This window comes from Rattus norvegicus, chromosome 10 (assembly GCF_021556685.1).
Source record: "Rattus norvegicus strain SHRSP/BbbUtx chromosome 10, alternate assembly SHRSP_T2T, whole genome shotgun sequence".
NCBI classification, from domain to species: domain Eukaryota; kingdom Metazoa; phylum Chordata; class Mammalia; order Rodentia; family Muridae; genus Rattus; species Rattus norvegicus.
In genome coordinates this window covers 106,044,418-106,063,237 of record NC_141543.1, presented here as the reverse complement: position 1 = coordinate 106,063,237, position 18,820 = coordinate 106,044,418, and the positions used below count along the sequence as shown (strand labels likewise).

General features: G+C 51.2%; 1 protein-coding gene across 1 annotated transcript in view; it reads right to left on the bottom strand.

The window, feature by feature from the left end:
• Positions 1–18,820, bottom strand: part of Ttyh2 (tweety family member 2) — a 44,804-nt gene that overhangs the window by 2,786 nt on the left and 23,198 nt on the right. Inside the window, 9 exon segments of the mRNA NM_001398604.1 lie at positions 6,256–6,334; positions 7,072–7,257; positions 8,184–8,326; positions 9,480–9,572; positions 9,830–9,922; positions 10,578–10,633; positions 10,908–10,977; positions 15,910–15,982; positions 16,349–16,444. Of these exon segments, the coding sequence (NP_001385533.1) occupies positions 6,256–6,334; positions 7,072–7,257; positions 8,184–8,326; positions 9,480–9,572; positions 9,830–9,922; positions 10,578–10,633; positions 10,908–10,977; positions 15,910–15,982; positions 16,349–16,444 (889 nt within the window).

Here is an 18,820-nt window from a genome sequence, read left to right as displayed (position 1 = left end):
CTGTGTAAGAGCAGTCAGTGCTCTTAACTGCTGAGCTATCTCTCCAGTCCCCTACCTTGTGTTTTTTGAGACAAGGTCTTTCATTGGCCTGAAGCTTGTCCAATAGGTGAGATTGGTTGGCTAGTGAACCCCAGGGGTTCACCCCTCTCTTCTTCTCAGGCACATTACCGAGTGGATGTTCAAACAGTCCCTATCTGTACTCTCTACACTCTACCCACCCCATGACTTTGACTGAGGTCTGTTTCTGTTTTGTTTGTTTTTCCTAGACAGGGTTTCCCTGTGTAGCCCTGGCTGTCCTTGAACTCACAAAGATCTGCCTGCTTCTGCTGCTGAATGCTGGGATTAAAGGGTTGCACTATCACTGCTGGGCTGGCCGACCTCTTCTAAACTCTCTTGGCCTCTGTTTCCCCACTTGAAAAATGGACCTAAAAAAATTCAGTAGAACTCCTTCTATTAGGGTCTTTATATATCTAGGGGGGTTAAAAAAAATCACAATCAGGTCAGACACACCAAGATATTTTTTTTCTGTTTTGAGGTAAGATAGACAAAATGGAAAACCGAGGTTTTTTTTTTTAAAGTGTCACCAATAGTTTTAAAGTGTTGCTCCGACAATCCCAGAGTGGAAGAAGCCGTGTGCAAGCTCAGCTGATCCAGTCACACTCCTAGGATGTGACACAACCTTCCTAAGACCTCGACTCTTTAACACAGTTCCTCATGCTGTGGTGACCCCCAACCATAAAATTATTACTTTTTTTGTTGCTACTTCATAATCAATGTCGCCATTGTTATGAATCATAATGTCAATATCTGACATGCGGGCTATCTAGGATGCTAACCAAAGGGATTGAGACCTATAGGTAGTCCTAGGAAAACATGGGAATTCTTCTATCTCCTCCTGTGCCCAAAGCACCAGGGATCCTTGACAACATTTTTTCTTCTAAAAAAAAATGTGTTTAGATTTATTTTATGTGTAGGAATGTTTTGCATGCAAGTATTTTGTTTCTGCTCCACATGTACTCCTGGCCTGCAAAGGTGGGAAGAAGGTGTCAGATCTCCTGCTTGTGAGCTACCATGTGGGCGCTGAGAATTAAACCTGAGTCCCCTGCAAGAGCAGCCGGTGCTCTTCGACACCCATCGACCTCTCCAGCCCCAAGATTCTGCATTTCTTAACAAGCTCGCTCCGGACTGCTCGGACTGCTGACTCCAGGATCACAGTCCCCTGACCCCAGGGACGTTTCTGAGGTCTAGGTCACACACGACAGACAGCATGCCACTTGGGGTAAGATGAGGGGGAAATGGGCACGAGGCACTTTAGGTAGACATGTGCATCTCCATAAGAGGAGGCCGTGTCTCTCAGACAGACCTACAATATCTAATACAGCTGTCACAGCTGCGGCAGGATTGGAGATGGAACGCTACGAACCATGTAAACATCCCACAATGCATGGGTCAGCTTCAACACCAGGACAATCCTGTCCATCAAAGGTCTAGCACTGCTGAGCAAGGCAGCCTGAATGGTGGCTCTTTAGTTTGGCTCCCAGGCCAGCAGTGGAAGCTTTGCCCAGGAATAATCTAGACAGGCCAATCCTCGGGGCTCAGTCCAGACCTCTCAGGCCCTTTAAAGGATTCCAGGGTACACACAAGCATCAAACCTTCCCCATGAAAGCGGTGATCCCAGGACTTGCCTGCTAAGTTTGTTAGACTTTAAACCTCCCAGTTTGCTTCCCTGGGGGAATCTGCTTCTGTGAGTCTGAGAAGTCGGTCCTACGGTTAATACAGGACCATGACAAAGGGTCACTGCTTTGGACCGGGAATTGAACCTGAGTCCTGCACTGGGCTAGACTGAAAATCAAAATGGAGTCACTCACGCTACAGCTCAGCATGAGTGAAAACATCCAGATTTCCTACGGAGTGGGTCAGTTTCCAGCAGGGCGATCACGTGGTCCTTCCTTTTCGATCTTTATGCAAAAGGATAAAAAGTATCTCTTTTCTTTTACAAGAAAGAGAACTCGGAAAAGAGGAAGCCTCATTTTGTTGCTTGTTCCTGCTTTCCTTGGTCTTTTGCTGTCTGTAAAACCCGTCTCTTTGGGGCTAAGGATACAACGTGGTGGTAGGCAGAGCTTGTATGAGGTCCTGAATTCTAGTTCTCAACACACACAGGCGCGCGCACACACACACACACACACACACACACACACACACACACAAACAAATGTCAAATAAAACTTTCCTATCTCTTGTCGTTTACAGCAAGACTGCTGTTTTATGTCCTAGAAGACTTTCTAATTGAGATAGAATCTCCTTGAACTCAGGGATTTTCACAATGGCCCTGAGTGATTTTTGTTAGTATCTAGGAACGGTCTGGAAACACAAGACAGATTCCCTGGCGGCAGAGCTAAGGGAAGATACTTTTCCGGCCAAGGAACAGGCTGACCCTTTGGCCACCTTTCTTCCTCTCTCACCCACTAACGCTGACTCTTTCCGATGGAGGCAGATGCCACCCCCTCATCCCACCTATTTCCATGGCCGACATCATCAACACCTATCTCTCCAGACGTCCCTAGCAGGGGCGGAGGGTGGGAATCTTCTCCCGGAGTTGGCCGAGATGGAGGCAGTTGGCAGTGACCTTTGCCAAAGCAATGAGGGTTTTTTTTTTTTTTTCTGTCTTCCAGCCTTGCAAACAGGGTCAGCTGTAGTTTACCTCAGCCAAGGACATGGGGAGTGGCCTGACTGTCTCAGGCGGAAGGTAATCTAGAAATCGCTTCTACTCACAACCACAGTGTAGTGATTAATTCCTTTCTCACAGCAGCAGATTTTCCCAAACCGTGTTTGGCTTGGATTAATAATGAAGTCAGTCTGCGTCCCTGGGGCCTGGCAGCTGGAGGGAGACAGAAGGATCTAGGAAGCTTCGATTAGCAGGGAAGGTAGGGTAGGATTTTAAAGGTGCAGCCTGCAACTCATGAGTCCATGAACCAGGCATAGAGGGGCAGGCCGGAGACACTGTTTCCCTGTGCTTGGGAAACACAGAAGGGAGCATAGGAAGTTCAAAGCGAGCCTCTGCAATACTGCAAGCTGTGAGGTAGAGGTCAGCCCAGACTACATGAAACTCTGTTCTAAAAAAAAAATAATTAGGGGGCTGGAGAGGTGACTAAGCAATTATGAACAAGGAATATGGCTCCCTTAGTGCTCTGTGTGTGTGCACACACACACACATACACACACATACACACACACATACACACACACATATACACAGACACACACACAAACACACACATACACACACATGCATACACACAGATACACACACATACACATGCATGCACATACACATACACACACACATACACATACACACACAGACACACACATATACACACACACACACAAACACACACAGACAAATCTTAAAAATAATAGTAATGAAAGAAATATTAAGTAAGGTTCTGGGGATGAAACATTGAGAGAATCGCAGAATGGAATACAGGGATTTGTTGGGTGCTGCTTACTGCCCATCTGTGCATTTTCTGGGTTCCCAGGGCCCAGGACCCCTTCACTGGTCCCTGGTACCCAGCGTTTCTACCTTGTCAGTGGTCCCCTTGAAACCCCACAGATGGGCCAGCAGAACACCTCCTGGACAAGAAGTCTACCCACTCTCCCCACAGACTTCCACTCTGGCCTCTTCTTATGAGTGCCAAACCTCCGTGGAGAAGTTTTTAAAAAGAGGAAGGAAGAGAACCGGCCTGCTGTGTGTGACACTTACTGTACACTGCACACGATCATCCTTTATAATGATGATCAGTGCGCAGGCGTGCGTCTTCACCGCCCCCATTCTACATGCGGGGAGAATTGAGGCCAGAGAGGCAGAGGCCATGCCCCAGGTCACAGAAGTCACAAGGTAGAAGCTGGGATTTGAACCCAGGCACCTGGGTACCAGAGTTGAGGCTGTTCCTGCCTTAGCCGTAATCCTGGGCTCCGTAGTTGCTACCCTGGGACCAGACAGCATGCCATTTTCTCCAGCTGCCACCCACCCAGCACACCCTGGGCTCCTACTCTGGTACTGGTTGGACGTGGTAGAGAAGGCACGAGGCACAGACCTCACTCACATAGGTGTGGTCCAGGGGCTTTGAGTTTTGCTGGGCTGGAGGAAGGCTGTGACTGGTAGCAGCTGTCTTGGAAAGGCCATTACAGCACCAAGCCAGCCTACTACACGTAGGCCTCAGGATTAAGGGGAAACACAAATTACAAAGAAAAGAGTTAGGGATCCAGCTCAGTAGCTGAGTAGTAACTCATGAGGTCCCAACCCCTAGCGACAAAACCCAAGGAAATCTCTTAAGTGTTCCCTGGTACAAAAAGGAATTGAGAAGACAGTAGCACAGGTTTGGCCTTGCCACCTGGAAGGAGCTCAAGGTCATCTCCAGCTACATGAGACCATGTCTCAAACCACAAACACACAGCAGGAAAGGGAAGACTGCTTTTAGTTTTCTAAACTCAAGTAGGAGCCGTCTGAGAAGGGGGAAGCTCAGCTGAGTAATGTCTCCATCATGTCTGTGGTCATTCTCTCAATTGGTATTGTCATGGGAGGGCTCAGCCCAGTGTGTGGCACCATCCCTGGGCAGGTGGTTCTGAGTTGTGTAAGAAAGCAGGCTGGGGGCTGGAGAGATGGCTCAGCGGTTAAGAGCACCCGACTACTCTTCCAGAGGTCCTGAGTTCAATTCCCAGCAACCACATGGTGGCTCGCAACCATCTGTAATGGGATCTGATGCCCTCTTCTGGTGTGTCTGAAGACAGTTACAGTGTACTCATATATAATAAATAATAAATCTTTTTAAAAAAGAAAAAGAAAGAAAGAAAGCAGGCTGAGCAAGCCGTGACGGGCAAGCCAATGATCAGTGGTTTTCCATGGCCTCTATTTCAGTTCCTGCCCTGAGCTCCCTCAGTGATGGACTAGGGTGACGACACCTAAGACCTTTCCCTCCATGTTATCTATCTGTCGTTTATCACGGCAGTGAAAAGCAAACTAGGATGGACAGGAAAGACAGACAGATGGGCAAGAGACAGACCCTCTTTTCCTCTTGTATTTATCCTCCTTAGGAAACTTGCTAGAAGGGATTCTTCTCTTGAGGGGCAAACCCATGGCTTCTGACATGTTAGAGAAATACTCCACCAGTGAGCTAGCTCAGCCCTAACCTGTTTAAAAGGTAGAAGGGGAGCCGGAGAGTTTAAAAACACTGGCTGCTCTTCAAGAGGACCTGGGTTCGATTCCCAGCACCCACATGGTGGTTTACAATCATCTGTGACTTCAGTTCCAGGGGGATCTGATGTCCTCCTCTGGCTTCTACAGGTACCAGGCACACATGTGGTGCACGGACATATCAGCAGGCAAAACAAAAGAAAACAAAACAAAAAAAACCCCAAACCAAAACAAACAAACAAACAAAACCCATGCACATTAAACCAACAAACAAATCAATGCCAAGGCAACCTCCTTCTGGTCTTACAGTGCAGGAATAATTTTTTACCCTTTCATTTTTTGGAAGTAGGATCTCATACATCTCAGGCTGGTCTTGAACTTGTTCTGTGTGACCTGGAACTTCTTAAGCCACCACACCCAGTTTTACTTGGTGCTGGGGGTCGGAACCCAAGACTTTGTGCTTGCTAGGCAGGGACTCTACCAACTGAATCCACATTCCTAGCCCAGGAGTGTTTCCTGAGGGCTGTATAAAGGTCATTATCATAGAAGAAAGTCGTGCGCCTGTGTGTGTGTGTGTGTGTGTGTGTGTGTGTGTGTGTGTTTGCGCGCGTGTGTGTCCCTCAATCTCCGTGACTGCTTGGGTGCTTGGCTCTAAGCCAGAGCCTGCTGGCTCTCATGTGATGTGAGAAATTTGTTTTGCCCTTTGAGTTAAAACAATGGCCAACCAAGCATGGGTACCCTAAGTACCAGGTGGATTTATGAAGTGCCAGCAAGACAAATGCTGTCCCTGGCCCTCTTGCTTGAAGACAGAGGCCATTCATCTAGAGGACAGTTGTGCAATGGGCCATGCCCAGGAGGCCAGCTAACAGGGTTAGATTGCTTCTCGTCTTTATGGTCTGGGTGATGGATGGCCCGTGAGGCGGTCTGCTTTAATACTTACTTGATTAACGAAGCTATTCCCTTCTTTCCCTTCTGTGGGGATCACCCATTACATTGACAGCTTTTTATCTCAGATGGTGTCGCTGATGGGAGCAATGACTTTGCCACAAAACGATACTTACCGTGGGCGGAGGGGAACCTCTCCCGATGAGTGGCACGTTCTCGTATCGTGGGTTCCCGCCAAAGAGTATGGCCTGGTTCCTGTGGGCCAAGAGGAGATCAGATATGTGTGTATCGTGGGATGGGTATGATGGAGGAATTGTGGGTAGGACAATAAAGGGAAAAGACGTGGGCATGGTGGCTCACACCTGTAGTCCCAGCATGTGGGAGGTTGAGGTCAGCTTGGGTTACAGCGTGAGACTGCCTCAAGGTGCAGGGGACTCAAAAGAAAAGAATACTCTAGGGCAGTGGTTCTCAACCTTCCTGATGCTTCAATCCTATAACAGTCCCTCATGTTGCAGTGACCCAGAGCCGTGAAGTTATTTTTGTCGCTGCCTCCTAACTATAATTTTGCTATTGCTATGTATGGTAATATAATTATCTGATATGTGACCCCTGTGGCGGTCGTGACCCACAGGGTGGGAAACACTGCTCTAGGGGGACCAGGGAGGAGGCAAAGAGATGTCAGGAGTAGCACGGCTTGGAGAAATGCAGCTTCTCGGGCCTGGGATTGACCTGAGGGCTGTGGCAAAGGTTCGGCTTGACACCTGTGGTGTGCGTTTGCCCAGCATACACGGCTATGGAGGGGTGACCTGATGCTTCAATCAGGGATTCTGAGCTACAGTCCGGAGATCAAATTTGGCCTCTGATACCCTCCCTTCCCCATGTGTTTCTGGGGACCAAACACTCTGTCAATAAGTCCAGCCTCACTACAGGGCTGGGAGAGCTATGCCGCCCAGCCTGGGTGTGAGAGCCTCAGGGGCCCTAACTGTGCGTACATGTACTCGGAGACAGGGGCATTGGAGATGGTCTGGGTGGGAGGCTGAAGGCTGCACTGGCTCCCAAGGCCGCTGCTGTAGCTGCAGAAACTGTGCAGTTGCCCCCTCGCGGGGTTATGGGCCGCGATGCGTCGGGCTTGGGGGTTGAAAGGGTCATCGTCGTCAATGTCATCATAGTCTCTGTCTCTAGAACAAGATGTAGATGTTGGACACCCATTAGGGGTGAGGCCATGGGGTCCTACTAGGCTCCCAATCTCTCTTCCCAGGGTACTCCCATTGGTATCTCTTTCAGCGTGTACAAAAGCATGGTCCTCAGAGGCACGACTTACTGCACCTGACCCCAATTCCACGCCCACCTCTTCCAGCGCACCAACATGGCTCCACACGTGGGGGTGGGTAGGTGGTCCACCCACTCCCTCTTGTCCATCCATGAGGTCCTGAAATCCCCCCTTATCTTTGTCCCTCTTCCCCAGGAGCCTGAAAATTCCATCTTGACAGTAGTATCTTTGATCCTCCCTGATAGTTTTTTAATGATTTTTTTTTTTTTTTGGTTCTTTTTTTCGGAGCTGGGGACCGAACCCAGGGCCTTGCGCTTCCTAGGCAAGCGCTCTACCACTGAGATAAATCCCCAACCCCTAATGATTTTTAAAGATTTATTTATTTTATGTATATGAGTGCACCATAGCTGTCTTCAGACACACCAGAAGAGGGCATCGGATCCCATTACAGATGGTCGTGAGCCACCATGTTGCTGGGATTTGAACTCAGGACCTCTGGAAGAGCAGTCAGTGCTCTTAACCTCTAAGCCATCTCTATAGCCCCTCTCCTTGATATTTCTTGGGGCTTCTCTCATGATGTCACCTTGCAAAGTCTTGCCTAGGAGGAAAAGCAAGGGCTACTGGGCAGTGTCAGGAGGGTGGTCGCCATCTTTGGCCCAGTTACTTTTGCAGGGATCTATTTTAACTCTGGGAAATCCAGCCAGCCTGCTAAGGGTGAATGGTGGACCCTCTGCTGCCCTCTTTTTACTCAGGAGGCCAGCTCATCGGTGCCCCCTGCAGAAAACGTCCTTATTGATGGGATGGGGTTGGGCCCCTGCCTTTCTGGTACCCTACCTGTTGATGAAGTGTTTCCAGGCACGAGGTCCTGCACAGGTCAGGGTGGAGAAAGCCAGGGCAGCCAAGAGGGAGAAGAGACCAAGGAAGAGCAGGCCCTCAATGCCATCATAGCAGATGCCAGTGAGGGCGTCCAAGTAGTCCTGGGGAAACGGACATGTCATTGCAGAGGGATGGGTGGCAGAGCCTGGGGCCTGAGCCCTTCTTTGGAAGTCCTTCTCCTCTCTGCCTGTACCTGAAATCTCCTGGTGGCTTCCTTCCCAGAAGCACCTTCCCCTTCCTTTTAGGGTCCCCTCTCTGGAGCTACCTGACAGATTCCTTGGGACAAGGATTTGCTGACCTCCTACTGTGTGCCAGACACTGGGGGCTGACCTCAAACTAGAGAGATGAGGTGGCGGCTAGCTGTAGAACTGGAAACAGGTTATAGCCACAACTCTTTCACTTTTATAAAACGTTTATTACTTTATGCGTAAGTATGTATAAGTGTGTGTGATTTATGTGTGAGTATGGGTATGCATGGACCAACACATGTGTTTATTCTAAATCTATATGGGTTGTGGAATATGTTGAGATACACTGGCTCACTGCTTGGGGGTGAGGTGCTCACATACCCTCAGTGTCCCTTACATTATTACTCTGTGTGTGTGTGTGTGTGTGTGTGTGTGTGTGTGTGTGTGTGTGTGTGTATGTGTGTGTGTGTGTGGTTTTCGGTTTGTTTGTTCAAGACAGGACCTCACTATGTAGCCCTAGCTAGCTTGGAACTCACATGAGATCCACTTGCCTTTGCCTCCTAAGGTCTGGGTATTAAAAGCATGTGCCACTATATCTGGCTCCTATCCCCCATCTCTGAAACACAACTTCACTATACCGTGCAGGGAGACTTAAATTCATGATCCTCCTATATCCGTCTCTAAGCACAAACATGCATCAACATGTCTGGTACATTACATCCTGGCCACAAGTCTGAGATGTGCAAGATGGGGAGATGGACGGGTTGACCAGATGGCCAGGAGTCTAGGCAGTGGATAACTATATAGTTATCATTCAAATCAGGGTCTTCCAATGTTCTAAAACTAACCTCCTAGGTTCCTACCCTAAGTTCCTTTCATAGGGTGCTCCTCATCAGCCATCAGGGAAACCAAGAAACGAGGCATTTCCCACTACGTGGCTTCAGCCTCATGTCTGGGCTTGAAGGGAAGCAGGGTAGTCCTTTCCCTAGGTCTTTGCTGGTTTCTCTCTGGGAATAATGTACCCTGCTGGTGTACCCCACACCCTCCACAGTTGTTCACCCAGTACCTTGTGCAGCCCTCGGCAATCCAACATGGCGGTCAACTGGTGCAGGCTGGTCTCAGAGTTGTTTAGCAGAAGCTGAATGCCAAGAAGGTCTTTCTGAAGTAGGAAGAGGGAGAAAGAAGGCAGAGTGAGCGGCTGGGGAGGGCACGCACACAAGATTAGAGACAGCCGTTTTTGTAAAGAGACCTTTTGACAGAAGGAAAGGGCTGAGCCACAGGGAAGTGAGGGATGTCTAGCAGGCAGAACGCTCACCCAAACCTGGCTGGGGTACAGGTGTGAGGGTGGCTGGGGCGTGGGGGTCAGCTAGGGTTCCCTCCCCCCGACACAGCTGCTGCGAGTGATAGCTCCCTTACCTCTGCTGTAGGGAAGAGGGGCACGGCAAACTGCAGCAGGCCTACAACTTGGATCTGCATGGTGGTCAATGAGCGCTGGAAGATGGTCAGTGACTGGGTGGAGAGAACACAGCCTTCCATGACAATCCATTTCCCAGGAGTCCTATAATTACCAGGAGGCTGGTCCCCCTGTACCCAGATTACCACCAGGCAAATATACAGGAGGGTCTGGGCAGGCTGTGCACACTGAGGGGGACAGGCATAATAAGTTGGATTCTATTGGTTTTAGGACACTGGAGGACCTTGACTCATAGAGAGAAGTTGCTCCTAGCATTCAGACCTCTAGCCATCTGGTCAACCCAACCACTATAACATGAATGTGTTCCTCCCACATAAGATGTTTTTCCCACATCCCTTTATCTTTTAAGAGCTCCACAGTCCTCATGCTTCTTGCCTCTCAGACTAACAGCATGGACCTTGCCAGGGAGCTTGTGAGAAAGGCAGAGCCTTGGGGTTTGCCCCAACCTCCTGCCCAACACTGGCAGAGTAACCAGCTCTCCAGGGAGGTGCACGCTCATGAGCATAGGAGAAAGAGGATGGAGTGACCAAGAGCAAAGCCTCCTTCAGAGAGTGGACAAAAGAGGACCACAGTGAATCGATGCCCAGCTGCCCACCATCTTGGTACATGGTGGGGCTCAGGGTCCAGAAAGAGGGAGATCCAGAGATGAGGGACTGTGGGATAGGTGAGGGTTGGCTTGGGTGGCCATACCTGCTGGAAGGGGCTGATTTGGCTCTGACTGCAATGCAGGTAGTAGCGGGTCACCTCTGCAAGGCAATAGCATTAGGATCAGGAAGATCACAGGAAACAGACTCTCTGCCTGCTCAGTAGTCTAAACCACTCCCTTTTTCCCTCAAGCTCCCAATGGGGGCACTTTTCCAGGAAGTGGCCCAGTGGTCTAGAGAAACCTAAATCTGCGGTAGGGAGATGCTAGGTGACTAAAGTTAGAGGTAAAGTATAGACAGCTGGATCCAATGGGCTTAGCCTGGGCTCGGGGAATGACTGGCTCTAGGGACAGCGGCCCCACCCACAGGGCATTACCTGAACTGATCTGGTTCTGTGTGTTGTTCAGGATGTAGACGTCAGGAACCATGCAGAAGTCACTGGTGCCCTGAGTCACAGAGACAGGAGTGGGTAGAGGATGGTCAGAGCCTCGAGCACTGAGGGGAGTGAGCCTGGCTCCTGCTGCCCTGGTCACTTTGATCTCTTAACTCATTCTGGGGCAGGAGAGACTGGGCGCCAGATTTCTGGGTTTGAATCCTACCTCTGCCCTTACCAATCGCCCTGGACAAGTTCCTTATCCTTTTCGGTACCTGAGTGGTCCTATCTGTGGTGAAGGCGCCATGACACTGTTCGCCTTACCTGTGACTATATGTAGGGTTTTCTGGACCGTGACCTCTTATTTCTGAATGGGTTTTCGGTGGCAGATACACCCCAGGAGGCTGGGGATCTTTGCTGGAGGGGGGTGGGGCAGCTGCAGGCATGTGTCTGCGGCCCGGATTCCTTTGCTCTGGCTCATTTGTTTTCTCCAACTGTATTCTTGCAACTATCAAGCTCTGAGCCCTTAGAGATCCAGTTGCCCTCTGCCTCCTGTGTGCTGGGACCAAAGGCATGTGCCGCCACGTGCGCACACGCATGCACAAGCATGCACACGCATGCACATGCGCACAGAGAGAGAGAGGGGGGGAGAGGGAGAGAGGGAGGGAGGAAGGGAGGGGGAGAGAGAGAGTGCGCTCTGACTTGTCTTCTGAAGAGTAAGGCTGGCCCAGAGTTCATCTTGGAGCCCTTGGGGCAGTTTCCATTGCTGAGAGCAGGGGCAGGGAGGGAGTCAGAGGGGTCAGACTGGCTCCTGGCCTGGGTAAGTGACTCCTGAGGTCAGTGTGACTACAAGAACGAGAAGTGGCCCAGGATGTTCTGAACCCAGATCTGACACCGGCGCCATGCAGAACCAGGGAGATAGGGCACCCCCACCTTTCAGAGCAGCCAGGGCAAGCTCCCCCTCCTAGGCCACATACTAAGGGGCTTCCCTGCTTCTCTGATGCATGGTCCCTGAGCACGGGACTCCTTCCGGTGGTCTAGTAACACGGGGAGTACTCTGTCCATTGGAAGCATCACCCTTCGGGCACCAAATCGATAGGCTTTGAGCTCTTACTGGATACAGGCACGGTTCTAGGATTGATATTTGTCAGGGGTATGTGTGTGGGACTGAGAGTAGAAAATGTGTGTGTGTGTGTGTGTGTGTGTGTGTGTGTGTGTGTGTGTGTGTGTGTGAGAGATGGAGAGCCTTTGACTCCTCTGGATTCGAAACTTCCCCAGAGCACCCCGACATTCATCTCCTCTCCCACACAAACGCAACCATCTTCCCTCCACCCCCACCCCCACCCCCACATATGCAATCACACTCAGGCACTCAAGACCACGGAGAAGGGTTTTATATACAAACCACCAACATACATAATAAATCAGCCAGCCTATTATTATCGATAGAGATGCAGCGCCAGCAGGCCTGGCGGTATCCCCTCAGCCGTTGGCTGGAGTGGCAGAGGTGAGGAGCTGGGCTAGAGTGGCCTCTGTAAATGGAGCAAGGCCGCTCGCTATGTTTGAGTCACCCCTCAGGAAGACTCGGCTCCGAAGAAGGGGAGCTAGGGACCCCTTTGTGAAGCTTTATCATTGCTGAAGCATCTCTTCTTGCTCGGCTAAGGCCAGGAGAGAAAGTGGGGTAAGATCCTGTGGGGTCCATGGCTTGCTGGGAGAAGGTGACACGTGTGTGTGGGTGTGCAGCCTGTGGGTACGTATGCACCCGTGCATGTGTTTGTCCGTTATTCATTTGATGGAGAATGGGCTGGAGGAAGGGTGAAGACGAGGAAGAGAACACCCGGTGGCGCAAGTGAGGTGGGTGGGAGAAGCGGCCCAGAGCCTGGCCTACATTGAACCTGTAGGAAGCTCCCGATTGTCTGAAGTGGTCATCCCTGTGACTCTTGAGTAGTGAGAACTGTGTCAGAAGCCAAGATGGCCACTACACACTGAACAGTCACCGTGTGCCCTTGAGGCACCAGGTACTCTTATTCTCCCCATTTGATGCAGGAGAAAACTGACGCATGGAGAACACCAGTAACTTCCCATTGGTTCTGCTTCGAGGAAGGGAGGAATGAAAGGACAGCACAGCCAAGGCTGGGGGCTCCAGCAGCTATGCTCTTGCCTCTGGCCCAGGAGGTAGGCTTGCTGCCCCTCGGGCCTGGATGTTCTGGGAGCGTTCTGTCATGTCTGCTACAGCCAAAGCACCCATGGCGACTCCTTACCAGCCTCCTCCCTTCTTCCTTCTTGGTATTGCCTTTCCTTGACCCCAGGAGCCCCCAGTTCCGAAAGTGTGTCTGTGGTTCATTATTGACTACACGGGGATGGCCAGGATGGCCAGCAAGAGAGGACATAGGCCACAGGTCAGGAAGCTCTGAGCTTGATTCCCCAGTTCCCACCTTCCACTCAGCATGTCCTGGAACGGTCTCAGAGGCCATACTCTGTCCTGTGGATGTCCTGCCTGGTGAGCAGGTTGGGGGGAAGGGTGACAGTGTGAATCTGGCCCCACTGCCCTCAAAATAGGCCTCTGAGGGCAGGGTGGCAGGGGAGGGACACAGAAGCTTTGCACAATGACCCCTTGACAGCTGGTGCCCTTCCCTCCCACCCTCTGGCTGCTCCTCTACCCCTCTTCCTATTAAAATGCTACAGCAGCCTCCACTCTGTCAAAGGCCCATTCAGTGCCCTCACGCCCGCCTCTCCCGCACAGGGGCCCGAGTAAAGGAATCAGGGAACTGGCGTAGCTCCCAGCCTCCCTGGCATTCCACAGTACCCGGCTGCAGATAAAACGGCCTGGCCTATCGGTTCCTTGAGCAGCAAGATGCTCACGGTGGGAGAAGCCCCTGCTGGGAGGAAGCCAGCTCCCAAGGGGTAGCTCACGGTGGCAAGCTGGATGCTCTTGCTTCTTCAAAAGGCAGAGGCTGCCAGAAGCGGGACCCGCCCCCGTAGCACAGAAAGCTTCCCTGCGCCCCGCACTTGTCTCTGGAGAAGAGGCTGCCAACCAGGCAGCTGTGCCCGTCACTCCGGGGAGCAGAGCCCCTCCCCACACTGTTTACAACCTCCAAAGGCCACCCGGGTGTTTTGGGCACAGCCTGGGCTTCAGCACTGTCTTTTCTGCACCAGTCCTTGTATATGGTCACAGCATGAAATGGGGAGATGAGAAACAGCATCTCCTTTCACTTTTAAGTGCTTTGGGATAGGAGCTCATGTAGCCCTTAAACTTATAACCGCTCTGCTTCTAACGCCCCCAAATGCTGGGAGGATAATGTGTTGTTTCACAGCCACTTGATGCACTGCTGAGGTCTAAACCCAGGGCTTGGTCTGTGTCAGAAAGTAACTTATTAACTGAGCATCCCCAGAATGTCCTACCCCCTGTTATAGTACTAGAGCTCAAGCCCACAGCTTCTTACATACTGGGCAAGCATTCTGCCACTGAGCTATGTCCCCAGTCCCACCCCAACCCCACCGCCCTGTAGATTTATTTTATGTGTATGAGCAGCATGTGTGTGTTTGTATGTGTATGTATGTGCATGCATGTGTGCGCCACCTGTGCATCTGGTGTCCCTGGAAGTCAGAAGAGGACATCAGATCCCCGAAACTGGAGCTTTAGATGATCGCAAGCCGCCATGTGGGTGCCAGGACAGGAACCCAGGTTCTCGGCAACTGGTCTTCTTAACTGCCGAGCCAGCTCTCTAGACCCCTTCTAACACAGGCTGGTCTTAAACTCATTCTGTAGTTCAGACCGGCCTTTTAATTTGCAATCCTCCTGCCTCAGTCTCCAGAGTAACTGGGGCCATTGGTTTGTATCACCAGAACTGGCTCCTTAGCACTTCAGGATAAGTCTCCATCAAGAGTGGCAGAGCCAAGTGGCACCAGCAGCCATTTACTCTGTGGGTTTGAAAAAAATGTCCAAGCCACCCCCAGGGACACCAGGCCTGGTGTGGGTAGGGAAGAGCAGGTGCAGATCTCAGGGTTGCCTAAGCTCTCGAGTCCCAGTGGTTCCTTGGGATCGCCTAGTAAAATGAGTCCTCCCCACTGCACGTGCAGTTGTCTGAGCATGCGTTTGTACACAGCGACACACACTATAACCAGGGATTCACACTATGTCTTCCACTGAGTGACCGACCATCACCAGGGGACACCATGTCCTCCTGTGTCAAGGCACATAAAGCACACAGCAACCCCCCCCCCCCGGCTGAGTGGATGGGTTGAGTGAGTGAGGTAGGGGTCAGCTCTAAGATCAAATGGTTTTGGGTGGGTTTTGTTGTTTTGTTTTGTTTTTAAGTTCTTTTATAGGGGGCTGGAGAGATGGCTCTGCGGTTAAGAGCACTGACTACTCTTCCAGAGGTCCTGAGTTCAATTCCCAGCACCCACATGGTGACTCACAACCATCTGTCATGGGATCTGACGCCCTCTTCTGGTGTGTGTCTTGAGACAATGACAGTGTACTTACATAAAACAAATAAATAAATCTTAAAAAAAGAAACATTCTTACATAGGAGGTCCCTCACTTTCCATAACATTGAGGAATCACATTCAGAAGCACGTACACACACACATACACACACGTGAGTGTGAGAGCGACCGGATTGCAGGGGCAGAAGGTAAAGATACCACCTTCTGTGTACCTGCGTCAGGCATCAGGTAAAGGAACAAGTTTCTGAACCCACTCAGCTTCCTTCAGGTCAGCGCTCCATGCCCACGCGGAAGCTACCTGGCCACCCTCGAGTTCTCTGCGTGCCCAAACAAGCAGTATGTCTCCTCTCGGCTCTGTCCCTGAAGCCCTGTAACTTTGGACAAACCCCTTCCTGTCTCTGAGTCTGGAAAAAGTGATCCAAGCCTCTCTAGTCCTGAGACTCTGGTATGGTGGGTAAGGGACGGAGCCAAAGCACACCCATCTGGGGTCTTTGAACAGAACAGGTCAGACCGACTGTCCTGGTCAGACCAGCTACCCACAATGCCCTTCACTTACCACTGCTGCCGCGGCATCAGCTGCCAGGGAGGCCCAGCTGAGGACCAGGGCCAGTATTCCGCAGCACAGCATGCTAGGAGAGAGGCAGACACTCTGGGATCTCACAAGGTGACAGAGGGGGTCTTCTGGACAGCAGTCATCCTTCCTAAATTCAACACCCTCCTAGACAGAGCCCTATCCTCCCATGCACTGACTCCCACCCCCACCCCACCTCTGCTAAATGCTAGACAAGTACTGTGAATCCCAATGCTTTGGTAGAAGAGGCCAAGCTGTGACAGCACAAGGACACACAAGGAGTCCTGCCTGCAGGGGACCTGGGTGCTGAGGAGGGGCAGTCTGGCTACTACCACACTCAGGGTCTGGCTATGCGCTCATCTCCTTCTGTAGATGGGCCTTAGCCCCAACTCTTTGCTTCAGGACCATGCATAGCGCTACTCACGAGGCTAGAAGACACTTGGAGCGCCTGGCCAGTCCCAAGCAGGTGACAAGGCAGATGACCAGATCTAGGATGAAAAGCAGGAGGTAGGACAGCCACCTGGAGGGAGGCAAAGACAGCATGAGGGTGGGCGGAACAGAACTGCCCACCTGCAACAGTAGCCCAGACCAGTGGGAACACAGGCTGAGGGTCCTCAGGGGCCGGAGTAACCACACACCTTCATTTTTACCGGATGAGCTTGAACTCTCCTACCCTGTGCCTTAACCATCTGGTGGAATATACCTACGCCAGTACAGGGCACTAGAACTTTCCATCACAGTGGAAAACATCTACATCTATATGTCTGTCTGCCACTACTCACAGCCACCTACTAGGGACCCAAAGAAAAACAAGCCTCTTAAGAACCTGAGATGTGGATCATGCAAGAGAGAAAATGAAGCCATTCATGGTGGCGGAAACCTGGAATCCTAGCTCATGTGAGTTCTAGGCTAGCCTGGGCTACATAGCTAACACAGGCGGCCCACTCCCACAAAGGCTGCGAATGTTTTGGGTTACTTAACATTATTATTATTTTTCATAACGTTGGGGAACAAGTCCAGGGCCTCGTGCATGCTAACAAGAGGTCTGCCGCTGAGCTACATCCCAACCCTTCTGCCCAAATTTTAACAAGCTCCGACATAACGCGGTTGGCGGTGTCCACAGTGGGCCACATAGCTCTGTTTTTGCAGCTCCCTCCCACCAGCCAGGCAGCTCCCATCTCCCCTGCTTTGTTTCCAGAACCCTCAGAGAACAGATTTAGTAAGGCCTGACATTACAGTCACGGACCCGAGAGGCCCCCTCTGTGATGGATGCCTGTCTGTCTTCCTACCATCTAGCTGTGGGCCACACACAGTGTAGTATGCAGAGGTCTCTTCAATCAACATTTGTGCCAAGAACTGAGCTTGGTGTCTGGGTGCCTGTGCGAGAGGGCTCGTTCTGACTGTCCGGAAGTTCAGACGGACCTGGGGTCAGAATATCCTGGGGACCCATCTAACCTCTGGGCTCCCTACAGAGCTTCTGGAAAAAGCCTGTCCTATGACAGCTAGAGACTGGCACTGGCCTTTTTCACTTTTAAAAAAAAAAGACAGGGTCTTGTGTATTCCAAGATGGCATCAAACTCGATATGTAGCCAAGGGTGACTTTTTTTTTTTCTTTCTTTCTTTTTTTTTATTAACTTGAGTATTTCTTATATACATTTCGAGTGTTATTCCCTTTCCCGGTTTCCGGGCAAACATCCCCCTCCCCCTTCCCCTTCCTTATGGGTGTTCCCCTCCCAACCCTCCCCCCATTGCCGCCCTCCCCCCCACAGTCTAGTTCACTGGGGGTTCAGTCTCAGCAGGACCCAGGGCTTCCCCTTCCACTGGTGCTCTTACTAGGATATGCATTGCTACCTATGGGGTCAGAGTCCAGGGTCAGTCCATGTATAGTCTTTAGGTAGTGGCTTAGCCCCTGGAAGCTCTGGTTGCTTGACATTGTTGTACTTTTGGGGTCTCGAGCCCCTTCAAGCTCTTCCAGTTCTTTCTCTGATTCCTTCAACGGGGGACCTATTCTCAGTTCAGTGGTTTGCTGCTGGCATTCGCCTCTGTATTTGCTGTATTCTGGCTGTGTCTCTCAGGAGAGATCTACATCCGGCTCCTGTCGGTCTGCACTTCTTTGCTTCATCCATCTTGTCTAATTGGGTGGCTGTATATGTATGGGCCTCATGTGGGGCAGGCTCTGAGTGGGTGTTCCTTCAGTCTCTGTTTTAATCTTTGCCTCTCTCTTCCAAGGGTGACTTTTAACTTGGGGTTCTTCTGCCTTCGCCTTCCGAGTGCTGGGATCGGGGCGTGCACCACCCGATGTCTCATGTGGTGCTGAGGACGGAGCCTTGGGTTGTTAAGTAGGCCACGATGGAACTGGTAGCAAGTGACGAGAAGCTCTGAGGAAGACGCAGCAAGATGGAGGCGCTCAGAAGCCAAATAAGATTCTGTCTTTGTGAAGGGAGGTTTCATGCTTAAAAGCAGGGGGCTTAATCGAAACCCTCAGCCCCAACCAGAACAGCAGCTACTCCACGGCAGGGCTCTGGGGTCCCAGAAATGGGGCTGCAGCTCTGGAACATGGACAGAGCTGGTTGTCACTTGCTGGAGGCCACCAAGGAGCCAGAGTGGAAAGGAACTTTGGGATCCATCTAGTGTTGCGCCCTATGCTACAGATTAGAAGGTGGAGACTCGTGGTGGCTGGGATTTCTGAAGTTATATGGGAACCCTACATTTTCCTTCCTTCTAGGGACAAAGGTCCCCTCTACCCCCGGCACTGTCTAAAACATGGGTTCCACACTCCCAACCTAAAGGCTGGCTACTGCTCCTGTCTTCTTTCCCATCTGTAGGAAATCCAGATGCAGGGGGGCTCCTGACTCCCCCACAACACTGCTTTCATAATTCCTGCAGCAACGGCTGT